At 32.1% G+C, this 19,992-nt stretch overlaps 1 protein-coding gene across 1 annotated transcript in view; it reads right to left on the reverse strand.

The window, feature by feature from the left end:
• The window catches only part of LOC114339852 (zinc finger C2HC domain-containing protein 1C-like), a 252,552-nt gene that overhangs the window by 180,812 nt on the left and 51,748 nt on the right, over positions 1-19,992 (reverse strand). Inside the window, exon 2 of the mRNA XM_050659306.1 lies at positions 1,860-1,934. Within this exon, the coding sequence (XP_050515263.1) occupies positions 1,860-1,886 (27 nt within the window). The 5' untranslated portion in view covers positions 1,887-1,934. The remainder of the gene's footprint in view (positions 1-1,859; positions 1,935-19,992) is intronic.

Below are 19,992 nucleotides of genomic sequence, written 5' to 3' on the forward strand. Positions count from 1 at the left end.
GGGGGCAGTACAAACGAATGAAGGGTGAGACAATCCAGTACTAACGCAATACAAACGAATGAGCGTTTTTTTTACCCTCAAATCGAAAAAGGGGGGATGGCATGTCACCAGCCCCTCCAGGCAGATTTAAAAGGGTGGGGGCAGTACAAACGAATGAAGGGTGATACAATCCAGTACTAACGCAATACAAACGAATGAGCTTTTTTTTGACCCTCAAATTGAAAAAGGGGGGGCTGGTGACATGGACCTCGAATTATTGACATCAACACTTGAAACTCTAGAATACGTGCCTTAGCACTAACCCTGGATACCACGTGCTCCGTAGGTCGGTTCTGATGGCGTATTCATGTTGAACGACCCGAAAAAACCCCTGAGTAACAAAATCTGGCTTTAAATATATTGATTTTGACATGTTTATGCACTTTTTGATGCACTTTATGCATTGTAAATGCAACTATCCATTTTGAACCATTTTTTTGGTGTATATTTTTTTCTGACGTCATCCAAAACACGATGCAAAAGGTTCAAGTCGATAGGTGCTGTATTTAAAAATCGATTTACTCCGGTGTTTTTGTTATAAATGCCATGGTCGATAAAATATTATATCGAGAGATAATATTTAAAAGAGTTAGTTAAAAGAGAGAAAATGGTTAGAAAAAATAACATCATTTTGTAAAGGTGTGAAAAAATTTGAAGGTAGAAATACATTCCAAATTTCCAAGGTAAGTTTCTGGAGAATTTTCAATCAGATTGAGTTTAAGTTCAAGGTGTAGGACCATAAAAAAGCCTTGTATGAAAGAGCTGGTGTCGTTTACAAAAGAATCGATTTCTTAAGATGCTGTGATAATAGTGACCAAGAATAAAAATATTTTGCGAATGAATATTTTACTTTTAGTATTAATAATATCATAAATAAAACTATATTAGAACTAATTTTCTGGTTACACAATTCATGGCTTAATTTGCAAGCCAACGAATTGCCGGAGCTAAGAAGGCCGAGGGAGATCTATTAGATTGCATCTCACTTCCCACCTGTTCAGTACGGTCAAATTCCAACAAAGAATAATTCCCAATTTTCATATTAGGAGTAGAACTAATAAAATAATAAATAATCATTTCGTTGTGATGTGAAACAAGAGCAGTCTTATTTTAGTTAGTTCAGAGAGCGCCTAAAGCACCCTAACTAGTTTCAACCCTTCTTAGGGTCTCATCAGAGAGTGCATATTTGATTCTCTCTGAACCACTAAAATTTGGGCTCCCGGTATCGGTTCACAACGAAATAACCTGATGGCATTAATTATTTATTATGATTAGTCGAACCCGCTTATTGGGATAGCCTTGGTGCCAAGCTAAAGTATTCCTATAACCGGGTTATTCTATTAACCGATCATTGGCTGCTAGTAGAAAAGTTTTGGGACCTCAAAATTATATTCCTTAAACCGGGATATTCCTATAACAGGTATTATAATAAGCGGGTTCGACTGTATTTATTAAAAATATTTTGGTTTAAAGTAGATAAGTTTTCGTAAACTAAGCTTAAATTTAAAACCAACAACAATGTTTGCATAAATATGTGTAACAAACAAACATTTATTGTAGGAAAAGACATATATTTATGAACAACTTATAGTGAAATAAAAATAACATACCAATTTTTATAGCATTCATGGCTAAATAGAATCAGGTAATCAATATTCATCACATTGTATAAGAAATAACCTTCCCACGGATAAATTGTTTATCAAAGCTTACATTTGTAACACACATCGTGTAGGTTGTGTAGTCAAAACAAATTGGTAATTACCTATTATCATGGCTTACGTACTTAAAGGTTAAAGAAACAAAGAATAAAAACTCACCTGCATCTGCACCAATTTCGATGTCATCTTGGCTGAATTATTGTTCGGAATGTTTGTCTTTTAATTTATTGCATTCTGTAACAAATAAATAGTTTGTTAGGTTAGGTTTATATTATTTCAAATACCATCGTACAATGGAAAATATTCAGTACGAGGAGGGCCGCCGAGAGGGCGATACAGCCGGTACATTTTACCGGGGCCCGGCGATGTAAGGGGCCCGGTGTAAGGCCAACAGACCAAAGACGTAACTGTTCCCGTTTTTTTTGCTCTTCACCTTATATCCATAATGCGTTTAATTAATACTCGGCTATATTTAATAATTACTTTTAATCGATTTGGTTTAAAATTTTAACAGCAATAAATCACAGGAGTCAAATACTACAGTGCAGTCAGATAAAACTATGGTATGGATATGGAGATTAAAAATATATCAGGGCTTCTACAAGATTTACAAAAAATCAGAAGAATCTATGTTGAAGAATCTAAATTAGTTACCAGCAATTATGGAATATATCCAGAATTTACATCAAATAAAGAAAAACGGCGCAAAAAGCCTGTGAGATTTTTTGATGATTTGCCTGGTCCTATAGTAGTGATGCCTGATAATTTTGAGCCCGACGCAATATTTCGCTGGGAAAGATTTAATATTGTTTTATAAGCAATTTAACCAGAAGATTTAATGAGGCACATAAAATTTATTCGCTATTTAACATTTTATGGATATTCCGAGATGAAGATGATGATAATATTAAGAAAAACATTGATATATGTATTGCGCGAGTTTTATATCAGTGAAGAATTGATAGATGAAATTTTTCATTTGAGAGCGATATACAAGGATAATATTGGTGAATCCCAACTTTCTGCAATAGATTTGCTTAATAAAATTAAACATCTCAAATTTGAATCTTTATTGCATTAAGAATATTTTGCACATTACCAGTGACAGTCGCAGAAGCAGAAAGATCCTTTAGTTTTCTTTTTCGCATAAAAAATGCTATGAGGTAATGATAGCTACAATTAAACAGGATCGGTTAACTGGCTATCAACTTTGTGAATTGAGAATCATTTGGCAAAATCATGCGATTTTTCGAAAATTAGAGACATTTTTGCCAATCATAAAAATCGAAAAGCAACTGTACTATATTAATATTTCCACTATTATAAATATAATCAAAATTTAATAAAATTTATATTTGAAATGTTTCTTATTATTAATTATTAATAATTTTATTTCTATAAAAATTAAACAATTTTTTCCGCTCTTCACTTTCTGCCCGGGGCCCACCCTTCTCTTTTTACCGGAGCCCGCTCATCCCTCTCGGCGGCCCTGAGTACGAGACAAAGAAGATTGTAATATCAACTAGACATAATGCAAATAAGTTTAAAATATCGGCAATCGGATTGGTATTTTTGATGCACAGCGTTCTAAACTGTTGACTTGTGGCATGTTCGAGTTAAAATGTTATGTTTATATGGGATCAGCCACAGATAGGTTGTACACTATTAGACAAAGAGCTAGAGCCGAAAAATCATCGTCATAAGTAATATGGAGTTTTTATTGTGAAATGTGTCCATTGTATATTGACAATTATGACCCCTTTCAGGCTGAGACCTCAGTGGATACAGGAAGTAGCAATAAGGGATGCAAGGGGAAAGTTAGTGCAGTCATTAAAGGTTTTCACCTCCTGTTTTGTTAAACCTCCATATGTTTGCATGCAAATTGGTGACTAGTTAGAGCATACCTCAAGAAATAAAACTGATTTGGTGCCAACTTGCACTTTTATCCTGGTGGTGAATACCACCACTTCCTGCGGTGAAAACAATTTTATTAAAAATAACCCCACAAATCGATAGAGGGACAAATTTTAAGTAAAATTTCTTATATCATGTTATAATAAAATAAATCAATAATTTTTGAGTTATTACAGATCAAAGATTTGTCTATTTAAGAGCATATGCGTGAAGTTACGGATGATAAAAAGAACATATTAATTAATTGGGTGTTACTAAAATATTATTTTTATATTATTTCGATATTTAATTGAATTTTTTCTATCAATATAAACTGAATATGTCCAGAAACTGGGGGTGTCCAATAATAGGTACATTTGACATATTCGAATACACTTGTGCTAAATTTATAGTAACGAAATAATATAAAAATAATATTTTACTAGCATACAATGAATTAATATGTTTTTTTTTATCATCCGTAACTTCACGCATGTGCTCTTAAACAGACAAATCTTTGATCTTTAATAACTCAAAAAGTATTGATTTATTTTAATAACATGGTATAACAAATTTTACTTATAATATAAAATTTGCCCCTCTATCGATTTGTGGGGTTATTTTTAATACAATAGTTTTCAACCCCGAGAAGGGGTGGTATCCACCCCCAAAGTAAAATTGAAAGTTTGCACTAAATCATTTTTATTTCTTGGGGTATGCTCTAACTCAGTGGTGCTCAGACTTACACTGCATGGGATCTACCACATAAACTGCAAGCGTCCAGCAATCGACTGCTAGTAAAAAAAATTGAAAATAAAAAACTTTATTTCACATTTCTCTTTGATAAAACGTTGTAACTACAGAAAGTTGTAATTAAAAATGTTTTTCATCTTAATTTTACTTGGATGAAGTGCATGGCACTTTATATCATCCACAAGTTAGCGCAGTCTCCACCTTTTCCATGTGTATTTTTTCCGTGAATCGCGATCGACTTCAAAAACTTTGGCGATCGACCGTTTGAGCACCGCTGCTCTAACTAGTCACCAATTTTCATGCAAATTGATGGAGATTTAACAAAATAGAAGGTGAAAACCTTTAAAGACTACACTAACTTTCCCCTTTCGTCCCTTATTGCTACTTCCTGTATCCACTGAGGTGTCAGCCTGAAAGGGGCCATAATTATCAATATACAGTGGACACATTTCACATGCCAAACTCCATATTACTTATGACGATGATTTTTCGGCTCTAGCTCTTAGACTATATGCACAGACAACACCTACTTCCAACTCAATAATGATTTCTATAAGCAAAACTTCGGATAAGCCATGAACTCATCCTTATCTCCATCATTAGCTGATAACAGAACATTGTACACAAACAAGAGAAACAACCCTTACTATGGTGGATATAGGTAGACGATGTGTTTTCTATTATGTATATAAATACTTAGAGGTAAAAAAAAACTAAGTTTTCAATCTAATAGCACATAAAACAACACCAAAAATGTTGTTTCACATCCCACCAGATTGAAAACAATGGGACCCTTCTCTGGTTACACCTCCGAGGATTCTAAAATTTGCAAGCCATAACGGACGCTGAGACTAAGGAAGATGAGGGAATTTTACATTTTATAATTCAGGTCCCATTTGCTCAGCGCGGTAAAATTCCAACGATAATGGTTCCCTTCGTACTCCAATCAGAGTAAACATGTAAATAAAAAATTAATAACCATTATCAATCTCGTTGCAACACGAAACTACAGCCGCATCATATCCTAGCCCAATTAGAGAGTGCTGCAAGCACCTCTACCGGTTTCGAAACTTATTAGTCTCTCATCAGGAGGAACATAATATGCTGCTTTCTCTGACCCAACCAGGACAAACCCCGGCGGGCAGTTACGTATTGCAGCGAACGAAATGACAGGGATGCCCTAGCGTCAACTGCTAACAAAAACTAAGATTTCAATCTAATAGCACATAAAATAATACTAAAAATATTACTCTACATCCCACCAGATTGAAAACAATGGGAAGCTTCTCTAGTTACACCTCCGATGCTTCTAAAATTTTAAAGCCATACCGGATGCTGAGACTAAAGAAGATGAGGGAATTTTACAATTTATAATTCACGTCCCATCTCCCCCTTCTCGTCCCATTGGACTAGAATATGATGCGGTTGTAGTTTCGTGTTGCAACGAAATTGAAAATGGTTATTCATTTTTGATTTACATGTTTACTCTGATTGGAGTACGAAGGGAACCATTCTCGTTGGAACTTTACCGCGCTGAGCAGATGGGACGTGAATTATAAATTGTAAAATTCCCTCATCTTCTTTAGACTCAGCATCTGTTATGGCTTGCAAATTTTAGAAGCCTCGGAGGTGGAACCAGAGAAGGTTCCCATTGTTTTCAATCTGGCGGGATGTAGAGTAATATTCTTAGTATTATTTTATGTGCTTTTAGATCGAAAACTTAGTTTTTGCTAACAGTTGTCGCTAGGCATCCCTGCCATTTCGTTCGTTGCAATCCGCAACTGTATGTCGCGGTTTGTCCTGGTTTTGTCAGAGAGAGCAGCATAATATGTACCTCCTAATGAGAGACTAATAAGTTTCGAAACCGGTAGGGGTGCTTGCTGCACTCTCTGATTGGACTAGAATATGATGCGGCTGTAGTTTCGTGTTGAAACGAAATTGAAAATGGTTATTCATTTTTTATTTACATGTTTACTCTGATTGGAGTACGAAGGGAACCATTCTCTTTGGAACTTTACCGCGCTGAGCAGATGGGACGTGAATTATAAAATGTAAAATTCTTACATCGTCTTTAGTCTCAGCATCCATTATGGATTGCAAATTTTCGAAGCCTCGGAGGTGTAATCAGAGAAGGTTCCCATTTTTTTCAATCTGGTGGGATGTAGAGTAATATTTTTAGTATTATTTCATGTGCTATTAGATTAAAGTTGTCTTAAAAAAAAGACTTCACTGAAGGAGATATATTATATGACAAGGACAAATGGGTATTGAGTTGTAATAAACGGCGAGCAGAGTATACTGTGTAAAGCCACGAATAAGTGAGTAAGTAAAAGTGAAAGGAAAGATCGACCTAAAGATAGGACTAGAAAGAAAAATATTATCTAGGGTAAGAAACATCCCAAAAAGGATTGGGCTAAATTTTGAATAGCTAATAAGAACAGCTTCTTTTTCTTGCCGCACCGTCTTCTATCTATCGGAAGTTGGCTACCATCACAGGAATCTTAACGTTGTTGGCTGTAGCTCTGAACAATTGTATTGAACTGTACCCGTACCACTCCCTTAAATTTCGCAACCAGGATATCCTCTTACGTCCCATATTTATTTTCCCGAGATATTTGCTTGGATTATGAGCCTTAGCAGGGAATACTTTTCCCCTCTGATTATTTGGCCTAGATATTCCAGTTTTCTCGTGAAGAGCTGAACAGTGTAAGAACAGTGTAAGCACAGCTGAAAACACAGAATAGTTTGAAATTGTAGTAGCCAAATTCCATTGATGTGAGCCCACTTTAAGAAGAAGAATTTAGCGATGCTGGCTGTGTGAATAATCCCAGAAAACACTTATTTTGGCTACCAGAGGGGACTTGTTACAGTCGCTTAATTTAAACTTTTAGCATCACAAATTTACTATTGCAAAAATCGTTGTACACTAACCCTATATTTTCTAAGGCATTTAATATTTCTTTTCGCCAATATATTATGTTAAAAATATCTATTCAAGATTACCTTATAGGAATAAATTCATAAACATACTCTATCAATTAATCAAAATCATAATAATCAATAATAATTGACAATCAACTAACTCTATTAATAACATTAATAATAAATCTTAAGTAGGTACGCCTATTATTGATGACCTAATATGGGTGAGTGCTCTATTTTTTCCATAAAATCTATATATCGTGTCTAGATGTGACATCGTTTACATCAAAAAGTCGTTCACCCAACCCTTGGATGCCCTACTAATTGAAAAGCAAACCCGTTAATAGAACAACGAAGTTGTCCTACATACCGGAAATATACTTTTACTGAATATAAACACACAAACATTGGCTGGTAAAAGGCATTTTTGAACTGATAATCCAGATTTTTACCGAGGTGTGAATTATTATAGCCCGAGAGTTGTTAGACATTTTTAGGTAGATAATTTAAGCAATCTGAAAATTTTTCAGGTAACTCTTCCATGACAGCATAATACAAAAATGCCGGTCTGGCAATGGCGATCATTTTCCTCAAAAATCCCATCTAAAGTAGCCTGTGAAAACATGTAGTGCAGTCACTGAAGGTGGATATGAGCTATTACCTCCGATTTTGTTGAACCTCCATCGATTTGCAGCCAAATTGGTGAGTGGTTAGAGGATATTTCAAGGAACAAAGGTGACATGGTGCCAACTTGCACTTTTTCCCTGGGGGTGGATGCCACCCCTTCTGGGGGCTGAAAGTTATTTTATTAAAAATAACCCCATAAATAGATACGGAACAAATTCTAAGCACAATTTGTTAGATACAGTTGTTAAAATAAATCAAAACTTTTTCAGTTATTAAAGATCAAAAATTTTAATTTCTCGTGAGAAAAATTCATGTTTTTAACCGATTTTTCACAAATAACTCAAAAACTCTTTTGCAAAAAAGTTATTCCCACCAGAATTGAAGCTAATAAAAAATTAAATAAACTCGTTATTAAAAAATCCTGTAAGTATTAACTAAAAGTGAGTTATAGGTAACTAATTGAATGTATATTTTTTTCGGCGAGTATCCAAATGTAAGTATTCAAGCTTAAATTACGGGAAAATGATGCAATTTATAACACAAACTTATTCAACATTTTTTGTGAAAGTACTTAGAAATGCCTACCATATGAGATACCGAACAAGTTGATGGCATTAAGATTTATGCTCCATAAATTTTTCAAATTTTACCTTTCAAAATTTTTTCCAAAAAATGTTATTTTCTCTAAATAACTCTGTTAATTTTTAAGATATGAGGTACACCTAAAAACGATTTGAAAGACAATTCTAAAGGCTATTAAAACGCGTTAAACTTAATCTTTTAAACCATTTACTTTTTTAAAAATCAAAGTTTAAATGGCTACAGTTGCATGTTTCTCACAGCAAAATTTAAGATTTAAACTTTTCTATCTCGGTTATTTTTCACCCTACAGAAATAGTAAGACAGGTAAAATATTTGATATAGAAAAAACTAAAATTTGGTTAAGTATATAAGAAAATGAAAATGACGATAATTTAAAAATTCTGATTTTCTTAAATTTTATATTTTTTTCAAAGATAGGTATGCATTCTTAACCGGTGAAAATTGTTGAAATCATAACTTATGCTAATATAAAAAAAATTTAAGGATTACTATTATAATGGGATTTATCTCATTATTTAGATCTTTCAGAAATCCTTAAATTAACTAAAGTATTCGTTAGATATTTATTTATAAAACAATAAACATCACTTACATCACGCATATTTGTTATAATAATTGCAAAGTAGAACACCTTAGTTAAAGTCTACGTTTTGCTTACTCAACAAGGTTGTGATTATTCATTTTGACACACTAACGGGAATATATACAAACATATTTACATAACGAAGTATTTGATAAATATGGGAACACGATCAGATTTGAGTCATTAGTGGGTCAGTCGAATTAGTTAGTTAGGTTTGAGAGGTTGCTGCCGATAGAGCAGAATAATGTCACTCATCAACTGAATACATTTATACGGTATTAGTTTAACCAAATAAAGAAGTTATGAGTACATAGTGCGTTCCTGATAGTCAATCCCATCACCAGAGCAGTTCAATATACAGATACCACCATAATCCTGGCAGGATCGCCATATGGTGGTATCTGTATATTGAACTGCTCTGGTGATGGGATTGACTATCAGGAACGCACTATGTACTCATAACTTCTTTATTTGGTTAAACTAATACCGTATAAATGTATTCAGTTGATGAGTGACATTATTAGTGACAATAAAGAAGTTATGAGTACATAGTGCGTTCCTGATAGTAAACCCCATTAGCAGTTTTTATGTAAATATCCAGATACCACCATATGGCGACCTGAGAGACGGACTGGACTTCTGAAGCAGTAGAAAACAAAAAAGATGGCAAAAAACTGGAAGAAACGAAGGAAATTTGGGGTAAAGTACCAATCCTGATATTAATTGGTATCGTTAGATGGAATGGGACGGACTATATGGAGCTGGAGAGGCCAACGACAAGGGAGTCCAAATGGTAGACGTCGACATGGACGTAGGTTTGGAGACTTGGGACCACGCCCAAACGTCAAGAGGACAAATGGAAAGAAATGGACAATGCCTAGTGGACAAATGTGTACCTAATCGTGAGTAACTTTTTAGCTATTTTTTAAATTGCATATACAGTCTCACAGATATGAATTTTTTTTTATTAATATAATATAAATATAATCATTTAAGAAGAACTAGAATTAATAATTTTCATTTACCTAAATAAAATTAAATTAGGTAAAATTTTTTTTTCGTATATTATTAAGTTTTAGAAGTATTTTATAATTTAGAAGATTTTTTTTGAGAATTACATATCATATATAGATAATCTTAATCGATAGTTTTATTTTAATAGAAATATAACAATTCTTATATTTTATATGGTAAGAAATAATATAATTATTTTTAAACATACGAGTACGTAAATAAGTTTATTTTGATTGATGTATTTCTGCTTTTTCTGCACTTTTTGCATAAGGAAGTTATTTTGTTTATAACAGTATTTACTATTTTTAAACTAAGTACTTCGAGTATAATGTGTTTGACATTGAAAATTGAAACGAATGAACTACATAGGAATTTGCAAAAACGACAAATTTTTACGAAGAAAGATATTATGATAAAAATAAAATTAGCCTGAAAAATATAACATATTAGTATTCGATCAATATATTATGTTTATAAGGAAAGATAAAAGAAAGTATTTTAAGATGTTGGAAAGAAATCGGAAAATCCAGCATAAAGGACTTATTATATTAGGGACGGAAATGTCTCAATTAAAATTTTTGTTGAGAAATGCACGTAAATACAAAGAAATGCAAAGATTTTTACTTATGATAAATATGACAATACCAAGAAAAGAATCCTAAAAAGGAAAAATTAAAAATGACTATGGAAAGGAAATTAAATTTTTTTTAAATGAATAACCATTTTCAATTTTTTTTATATACAAGGAGTATGATTATACCACGTACATATGACTAATAAAATTCGTCCTCGTGAGAGAGCCCACAACTACTACCATAATGGCAGATGGAATGTTTATTGAGTAAACGAATTTAATCGTGAGAGAGTGAATTATTTTTATACAATGATTTGTGACGAAAAGAAAGTCAGTTAAGAAATGAGGATGAACTGATATAAGAAGAAAAATAAAGACAAAACAAGTTAAAAAAATACATAGAAGTAACGGAGTTATATTAAAGGAAAAGAAAATCCCATTTGATGAAAAAGACAAAATAATATGGAAAATTAAGTCTTAAAAAGTTATCTTAGAAGAAAGACAAGTAATAAGGATAATTTGAAGAAGATTAATGTCAAAAGATATGGAAAAATAGAATTGAAGAGCATTTTGTACCTACAGTACAAAAAGTTACAGTACCTACAGTAAAAAGTACTATTTAAGAAGAATACTTTGTATGGCTTCAAGTAACATAATTATTAGTATAATATATAAAATACCTTTAAATTTCTGTAATATAATATACTTATTTTATTCAAATGAGGTCATGTAAGACTGTATTTCAATTAAAGAAATAGAGATTATTTTTGTGACGTAAAAGTGACTATACGCGTGAAGAAACTGAACTTCTATTTAGCTAGTAAAAAAAAATTTTAGATTAACTATTTAGCTATTGTAGGTTTTTCTCATTAGTAGTTTTTATGTAAATATTTTAATGGACGTCCAGACTTAATATTAATTAGGTACTCAGCAATTGCAAGCTGAAATTTTCTTTATGTTTATAGGAGATTTTCATGATATTTCAGGAGATTTTCATTAGTAGGAGATTTTCATGATATATTTTTTAACAGAATATGGTCTATTTTTATTTACACTTTCTTTCGTTTTTTTTTTCATAATTGAATGCTAAAATTTTTTTTGATACCGACTTTTTTATTTCAATTTTTTTGTAAATATCGGTCAAATTTTGGTATAAATATGATTTGGTGTTTTATGATGACGAATTAATGAGGTAACTGATTTTTATATAGTAAAACCATAATTGATTTGAGACTATCTAGACGCTAAACAATAAAAAAACAGACTCTTGTCAAGGGAAAAGTACAAATTTAAGTTCGAAGATTTTAGCATACCCAGTTTTTGTTTTGAAGTAATCCTATTCTCAACTAAGGGGGAGCACTAGGTTCAGACAGGAATTTAGGGATGCAAGATGTAGAAGATTTTTCAAGCGCACAACTATCCATTTTGCCTTTTTGGAACAAACCTTCTCACGACTAAGGACGTGCAAAAGGACCGGAAGCAAATTCAAGGATATAAAGTTGCGAAAAACTACCCACCAAGTAGGTAAGGGTTAGAAAATGAAGAATTTATGAAGCAAATGATATATAAATGAAGAACTATGAAAATAATACAAATATAGGAAGGAAGATATATGAAATATAAAGTAAATGATAAAGAAATAATGAAGAAATATGAAGAAGAAGAAGATTTTTGTTTAATAGTACACGATGAAGAAAGTACTAGGTATAAAGAAAATGAAGAAATATGTAGTTATTGTGAAGTACCAGACAAGAAGAAGAATAAGAAAAAGAGATAATTTCTAATAGAAGAATATTAAAAATTGGAGAACATCAAAAGATTTGTCTTAAGGGTATAGTAAAGAAGTAGAATTAACAAGTAAGTTCAAATGAAGGAGTTGTAATTTTTTTTTAAACCTCTGAAATTAAAGTAAAGTATAAAATACAATTTCTAAGTATAGATTTTCGCGAGTCACAAGAAAAGAATTAACTAAGAATAGACGATGTTTGATAATTAGTGAAATAAATTGTATATATTTGTAAATTTTGTTTATATATTATTTTTTTGTAAAAATTTATATAAATCTATACATATAACGTAGTCAGTTGATGATGATAGTAAGAAAATTTTCTTCTCTTCGGGGAGGAAAAAGGAAGCACGGTACATGGCTCAGAAAATTTTCTTTTCTAAGGGGGATGATATAATGGGATTTATCTCATTATTTAGATCTTTCAGAAATCCTTAAATTAACTAAAGTATTCGTTAGATATTTATTTATAAAACAATAAACATCACTTACATCACGCATATTTGTTATAATAATTGCAAAGTAGAACACCTTAGTTAAAGTCTACGTTTTGCTTACTCAACAAGGTTGTGATTATTCATTTTGACACACTAACGGGAATATATACAAACATATTTACATAACGAAGTATTTGATAAATATGGGAACACGATCAGATTTGAGTCATTAGTGGGTCAGTCGAATTAGTTAGTTAGGTTTGAGAGGTTGCTGCCGATAGAGCAGAATAATGTCACTCATCAACTGAATACATTTATACGGTATTAGTTTAACCAAATAAAGAAGTTATGAGTACATAGTGCGTTCCTGATAGTCAATCCCATCACCAGAGCAGTTCAATATACAGATACCACCATACTATAAATTTTACTTTTTGTGGAAATGGTGTATGTTTTATTTTTCACTGTTTCCTAAAAAAAAATTGAAAGGGTACTCTTATTTTCATCATAACTTGCTTAATTATGTTAATGCTATTTACATCTTCTGTAGTTCATTTGATAGGTGTTCTAAAGTACTTGGAAAAGTGTTTAGCAGGCATATTTTATAAAATGCATCGTTCTCCCGTTATTTAAGTTTGAATACTTAGATTTGAGTACTCGTCGAAAAAAATATACATTCAATTACCCAGAACTCACTTTGAATTAACATTAGTTTAGTTCTCTAAGTGAAGAGTGTATTCAATGTTTTATTATCTTCAATTTTGGCAATAATAACTTTTTTGTAAAAGCTCATAATTTTTGGTTATACGTGACAAACAGCTTTAAAACATGCATTATTTTTACTAAAAAATAAAATTTTTGATCTTTAATAACTCAAAAAGTATTGATTTATGTTAATAACTTTTTATAACAAATTTTGCTCAGAATTTGTCTCTCTGTTGATTTGTGTTATTAATTTTAATAAAATAATTTTCACCCCAGGGTAAAAGCGCAAGTTGGCATCATGTCACCTTCGTTCCTTGAGGTATCCTCTAACTGCTCACCAATTTTCATGAAAATCCAGCTGCGATTGAGGCACTGGTGGCCAATATTACTTGAGTCATTGGTCAAATATAGTTCGTCCGCTATAACTTTTCCCATGCGTCACGATTCATTTTCAAACAAATTAAGTCAAAACATAGAGTGAAACGTACGCCGATGTGTGTAGTATATAGTATACCTGTATACCGTATACAAAATGTATACACTGTGTCCGTAAAGTATGGAACAAATTCTTTTTAGCCAAACAGAGTATTTTAAGAAATAATCCTGAAACACGTTGATTTTTGATTTTAATTTGCCGTATTTTAAAATAATATTCTAATATACAGGGTGAATAACTTTCGAGTATTGACGTCACAGCCATTTTTTTTTAAATAGAACACCCCCATTTTGTCTCAATTTTCGGATTACTCTAGCTGAGCTGATTCCAAAAATGTATCACATGTTGATTCAAATTGATACAGGGTGGACAAAAATACAATAGTTTTGTGTGTGTTCATAAAGTAACACGTTAGTTAAATTAACAATATTATCAAAAATACTTATTGTCTAGCGGACAGAATATGATGAAATACATGACTTTATAAATGTTCGAACTGCAACCCTTGCTGTATTTGACAGGAACCCAAACGTTGTACAAATTCTTGTTTAACCTTGTTTATTGTGTCTTGAGAAATATTGTTTATTGCTGTCCGAATTCTCTGTTTTACTTCTTGAATATTTGCTGGTTTCGTTTGATACACAACATTCTTCAGATGGCCCCACATAAAATAATCCAAAGGATTGAGATCTGGTGACCTCGCTGGCCATTCAATAGTTCCACGTCTACCAATCCACCTGTTCATCAAAAATTTCATCTAGTTACCTTCTAACATCTGCAGCATAATGTGGAGGTGCATCATCCTGTTGAAACCATAAACTTTCATCAGAACCTTCAGGATTACGTCTGGTAATCTCAAGGTTAAAACTCAAGGTACGTTGCTCCGTTTAAATTACCTTCGATAGAGTAGGGTCCGATGATTTGATTTCTTACAATTCCAGCCCATACATTTACCTTTTGCGAGTATTGTGTATGATGCTCACGCATCCAGTGGGGGTTTTCTTTTGCCCAGTATCTACAATTCTGACGGTTAACCTCGCCATTTAACGTGAAAGTGGCCTCATCAGAAAAAATAATGTTTTATACCAAGAGAGGGTCTCGGTGACAGTTATTTATCATTGGTTCGCAAAATTGAATTCTTCTATCGGGATCATCTTCGTTTAATTCCTGCTGTTTGATTTTATAAGGATGCCATTTTTCAAGCTTTAATAGTTTGTGTACCGTTGTTTTGCTAACACCGATATCGCGACTAACTTTACGCACAGAAGTGTGTGCATCTTCATCAAAACTAAGTAAAACATATAATGCTGTATCAGAATTTGCAGAGGGACGACCTGATTTCCATGCATTTTCAACCGTACCAGTTTCTCGAAATTTCTTTTAAATCTTACTGACTGTTGAACGCGTTATAGGTCTTTCTGGATATGTATCCTTAAACAAATTGCACACTTCCATCTGAGTTCGCGATCTGTCTCCATACCCAATCATCATAAGTATTTCAATTCTTTGCTTTACACTTAACTCCATTTCTACTTCAAACTAAATCTAAGCAATAATTAAAACATTCACAAATACCAAAAATATTGTAGTACTAAACTGTCACTGAACATCGATAAATTACTAAACAAATAATGACATTTAACAAAAACATAGCCTACTATGTTTCTTTTAAATTGATAAGAAATAATTTCTTTCATATTCTGTCCGCTAGACAATAAGTATTTTTGATATTTTTAATTTAACTAACGCGTTACTTTATGAGCACACACAAAACTATTATATCTTTGTCCACCATGTACCAATTTGAATCAACATGTATATATTTTTGGTATCAGCTCAGCTAGAGTAATCCGAAAATTGAGACAAAATGGGGGTGCTCCATTAAAAAATGACGGTGACGTCATTACTCGAAAGTAATTCACCCTGTTTATTAGAATATCAGTTTAAAATAAGGTAAATTAAAATCAAAAATCGACGTGTTTCAGGATTATTTCTTAAAATGCTCTGTTTAGGTAAAAAAGAATTTGTTCCATACTTTACGGACACAGTGTATACACATAGACGTTCGTTTCACTTTATGTTTTGACTAAAGGACATCGCACACATCTTATGGAAAATATAATGTCACTCAAATTCAATAAAATTTATACGATTAGATTCCTTTTAATATAACGATCAATTCTTATCATTGCGCCAATTCTTAATTATGATTAATTGCGGCGCAAATTGCAATTAAAGTTTATCGAAATCACATTTTTGGAGTCCATAAAATGTTAGTTTACAATCATTATTGTTCTGAGTGCTATTCATAACAGCTTAAATCCCGCTGGGCCTAAGCGGATTAGTGAAACTAATCCGCTGATTTATGGAGTACCGAAAATCTGGGTATTTTAAAATATTTTTTCTCTCTCTAACTTATGTACCTACCCATTTGATTTCAGATTTATTTATATCAATTTCTGCTCTTATTTTTGAAAATAGAGAGTTGGCGCAATGATAAGATTTGATCGTTAATTTAAAACGAATTTATTGGTATAAATTTTATTGAATTTGAGTGACATTATATTTTCCATAAGATGTGTGCGATGTCCTTTGTTTGAAAATGAATCGTGACGCATAGGAAAAGTCATAGCGGAGCGGACGAACAATACCAAACAAAACGTCCGAACGCGTCATTGTGAATTCGAACTTCAGAATGGACCATCTTAACCGCAGTGACGGTCAACATTATTTGAAAGGAATTATCTCTAATGTCCACTTTACATCAACAATAAATTGAACAAGAAATTGACAAAGTTATTTAAGGCCAAATTTAACGTGTACAAAATGTATGGTTTGTAAAAGAAAATGAAGGAATTTGATGAAATAGAACAATTGGATATGTTTTATTTTGTCAAATTTCTTTATTTTCTTTTTATTCACGGCAAAATTGGGTGTTTTTTATAAGTCAAATTTGACCTTGAATAACTTTGTCAATTTCTTGTTCAATTTATTGTTGATGTAGAGTGCACTTAAGAAGTAATTGTAAATAATGGTTATTTTGTATGACAATAAAGATTTTCAAATTAAGTTAATATTTTTCATTGTTTTTTCTTTTCGAAAAAAGTATCTCTAAATGAATCACCCTTTATAACAACAAATCGAACTTAACTGACTTTGTGATTGAAAAAAAAACTGTTTGTTTTTAAAATAAATTGTCTGGCTAATTGGCTCAGCCAAGGCCATTAAATTCACACAAAAAAAACTTAACTGACTTGGCAACATTTAGCACTCTTATGAGTATATATTTTTCATAGTATTAATGTCACTGTCACTGTCGTACTGCTGACGCACTGTTGCCGCCATAGATATAACAGAATAGATTAGGCCAGTTCGAAAAATAGCGTAACGCGGAACAGTTCGGGTCGGTGGTCTATCTATCTCTCTCTACCGGCGCTTAGCTTTCTCTCTCTAGCATATGATGGCCGCCGCCTGTGTGTCACTGTCGTTCCGTTATTCCCACCTCTTGGTAGATACGCTCACACTCGCACGACAGACAAAGATAACTAGACCACCGTACTTGATATCGGCGTTACACCCCGATGCATTGAGTGGCATATGACTAGCCTGATCTATTTTCTTTACATATATCTCTGGTTGCCGCACTGTTGAAAGTTCGCAGAATTTTCGAAAAACAAAAATATTGATGACGCGCTAATGGATACTTTTAGAGATGTGGTTTTAGATGTAAAACTGTATATTCGGTCTGCATTTCGAAACGTGTTTTATGATTATCAATTTTATGGTTTCCTACCTTTGCTTACTACGTCAAATAAACTTAAATAAAATAAAACTCTATGGATAATAAAATTTCATCATAAACTTGAAGAATAATATTTTAGAGGTTAGAATATTACTTTTCTCTGCACTATAAATGTTTGATGTCAGAATACATGGTCTATGTACGTTAAAGTAGATGTTCTTTATATCGTTCTTTTGAATTTCGATCAATTTTATCTGCTTTTTATTAAAGGTAAACGTCAACATATATTTACTTTATATTCCTATTTGGAATATTATAACCCATCGGAAGGGAAAATTGTAGCCCATCTGAAGAATTGAGGTTAAGTTTAACTGAAACGAAAAATTACCATTTTCTTTTTTAATTCGTTAATCAAACGCAGAAGTGCTGCATATAATAGTCAAGTAAGGAGTAATTTTCAACACATAGAAAGATAGAAAAATAATACCTGGGCTACATACTGAGACATAATAGGAAAAAATAAACTCAACTAATAGTGAAAGAAAATATCGAGGGAAAAAGAGGACTGTAAATAAAAAGACTATAGTAGCTAAGAAATATCCGACAAAGGACAAGGATAAAATATTTTGACCAGTTAATAAGAACAGCTGAAGATATATAAGAGTTTCCAGTTGTAGTAGGCAACTTTCTTTGAGGAGAGAGCACTTTAAGAAGATAACATCTACACGTAAAATGGAACGAAATAGGATAGTAGGTACATCAGAGACGCAATACGATAGAAGAATTGAAATAACATAAAGTAAGAATTGAAAAATGAGACATAAAATAAGAAGTAAGAAGTAATACCAACATTGGGTGGAATGTATAAAAGGTAGTACCTGCTAATGCTTCAAGTATGTACTACATTTTTGAAGGTTTTACTACACTTAAAAAGCACTAAATGCTTTATAAGTGTAGTAAAACACTTTACAAAGCATTTGTAAGCGTAGTAATGCTTTGTAAGTGTAGTAAAATCTTCAAGAATGTAGTACATACTTGATTATTCATACTTGAATGAAGCATTAGCAGGTATTAAGTTTTATGAATTCCACCCATTATTTTGTTCGTAACTGACTTACTTTTGATGTTGAAATTTTTTTAAAAAATAATGGACTATTAAACAGTAAGTTAAAATATTAATCCTATTGTTTTTTATACTGACATGACTGATTAATTTACGCCAGCCGTTTTTATAAATAATGAAACTCAAAAATTGTTTACATCTAAATCTCCAGTCATAATTAAAAACCTTATTATCGGAAAACTAAGACAGCTTTTAAAAAATGAACATTGGAATGAAATTTATATCAACAAAACAGATTCTCAAATTGCATATTATGATACATTTATAAATAAGTTAAATAGTTACATACACACTTCTAGGTAGATAAAACGGTTAAATAAAAAAATATAAAAAAAAACCTTGAATAACGGTGGGTTTGATATCTTTTATCAAACGACGAGATTTTCTTAAAAGAAAATTAGTGTCTATATTTATCCTGATTATCCTTTCCACTACATATTGTTTATATTTAGAAATTAATTTCAGTTATTAAGAATTACCTAAAAGTACAGGTTGAAGGATGAGGGTGCTATAAACACGAGTATCGAGCATCGAGCCTATTGTATTGGGATTATTTTTATGACAGAACGTATAAAACTTACATTGATCGGTTTCAGAATTACTGCAACTTCGTAGTTTACCTACAACTGATTCACGGATCGTGCTAATATAAAAAATACAAGTTAAGTTAGCACGTGTAGCAGGCACCGACGGCGGTTAGTCTTTAAATAAGTGTTGAACCAAGGGCTTAAATAAGCAGGTACCACGAGTACGGAACCTCACAAAAGTGTTCCTTGTGTTTCATAATAAACTTTGTTTTCAAATTGTTTGATGAATAGGCATTTTTCATTTTTATTTATAAGTAACTACACAAAAATTAAAATTTATTAAGCAGTTACATTTCATAATGTATACTTGTGTAGTTCACAATGTCCCCATCAAATTAGAAACAAAAGAAGAAAAAAGCGCGTTAGAGCGGTCCCCTGCGTAGCCCGGGCCCTGCGGAAACATGCTCAGTACGCCACTGACTCTTGATGATAAAAAGATTGAAAATGTATAAGAATATGTAATTGGGATACAAAATAATGCAAGGAAAAGAAAATCAAACTCCAGAA

This window comes from Diabrotica virgifera, chromosome 8 (assembly GCF_917563875.1).
Source record: "Diabrotica virgifera virgifera chromosome 8, PGI_DIABVI_V3a".
Taxonomy (NCBI): Eukaryota; Metazoa; Arthropoda; class Insecta; order Coleoptera; family Chrysomelidae; genus Diabrotica; species Diabrotica virgifera.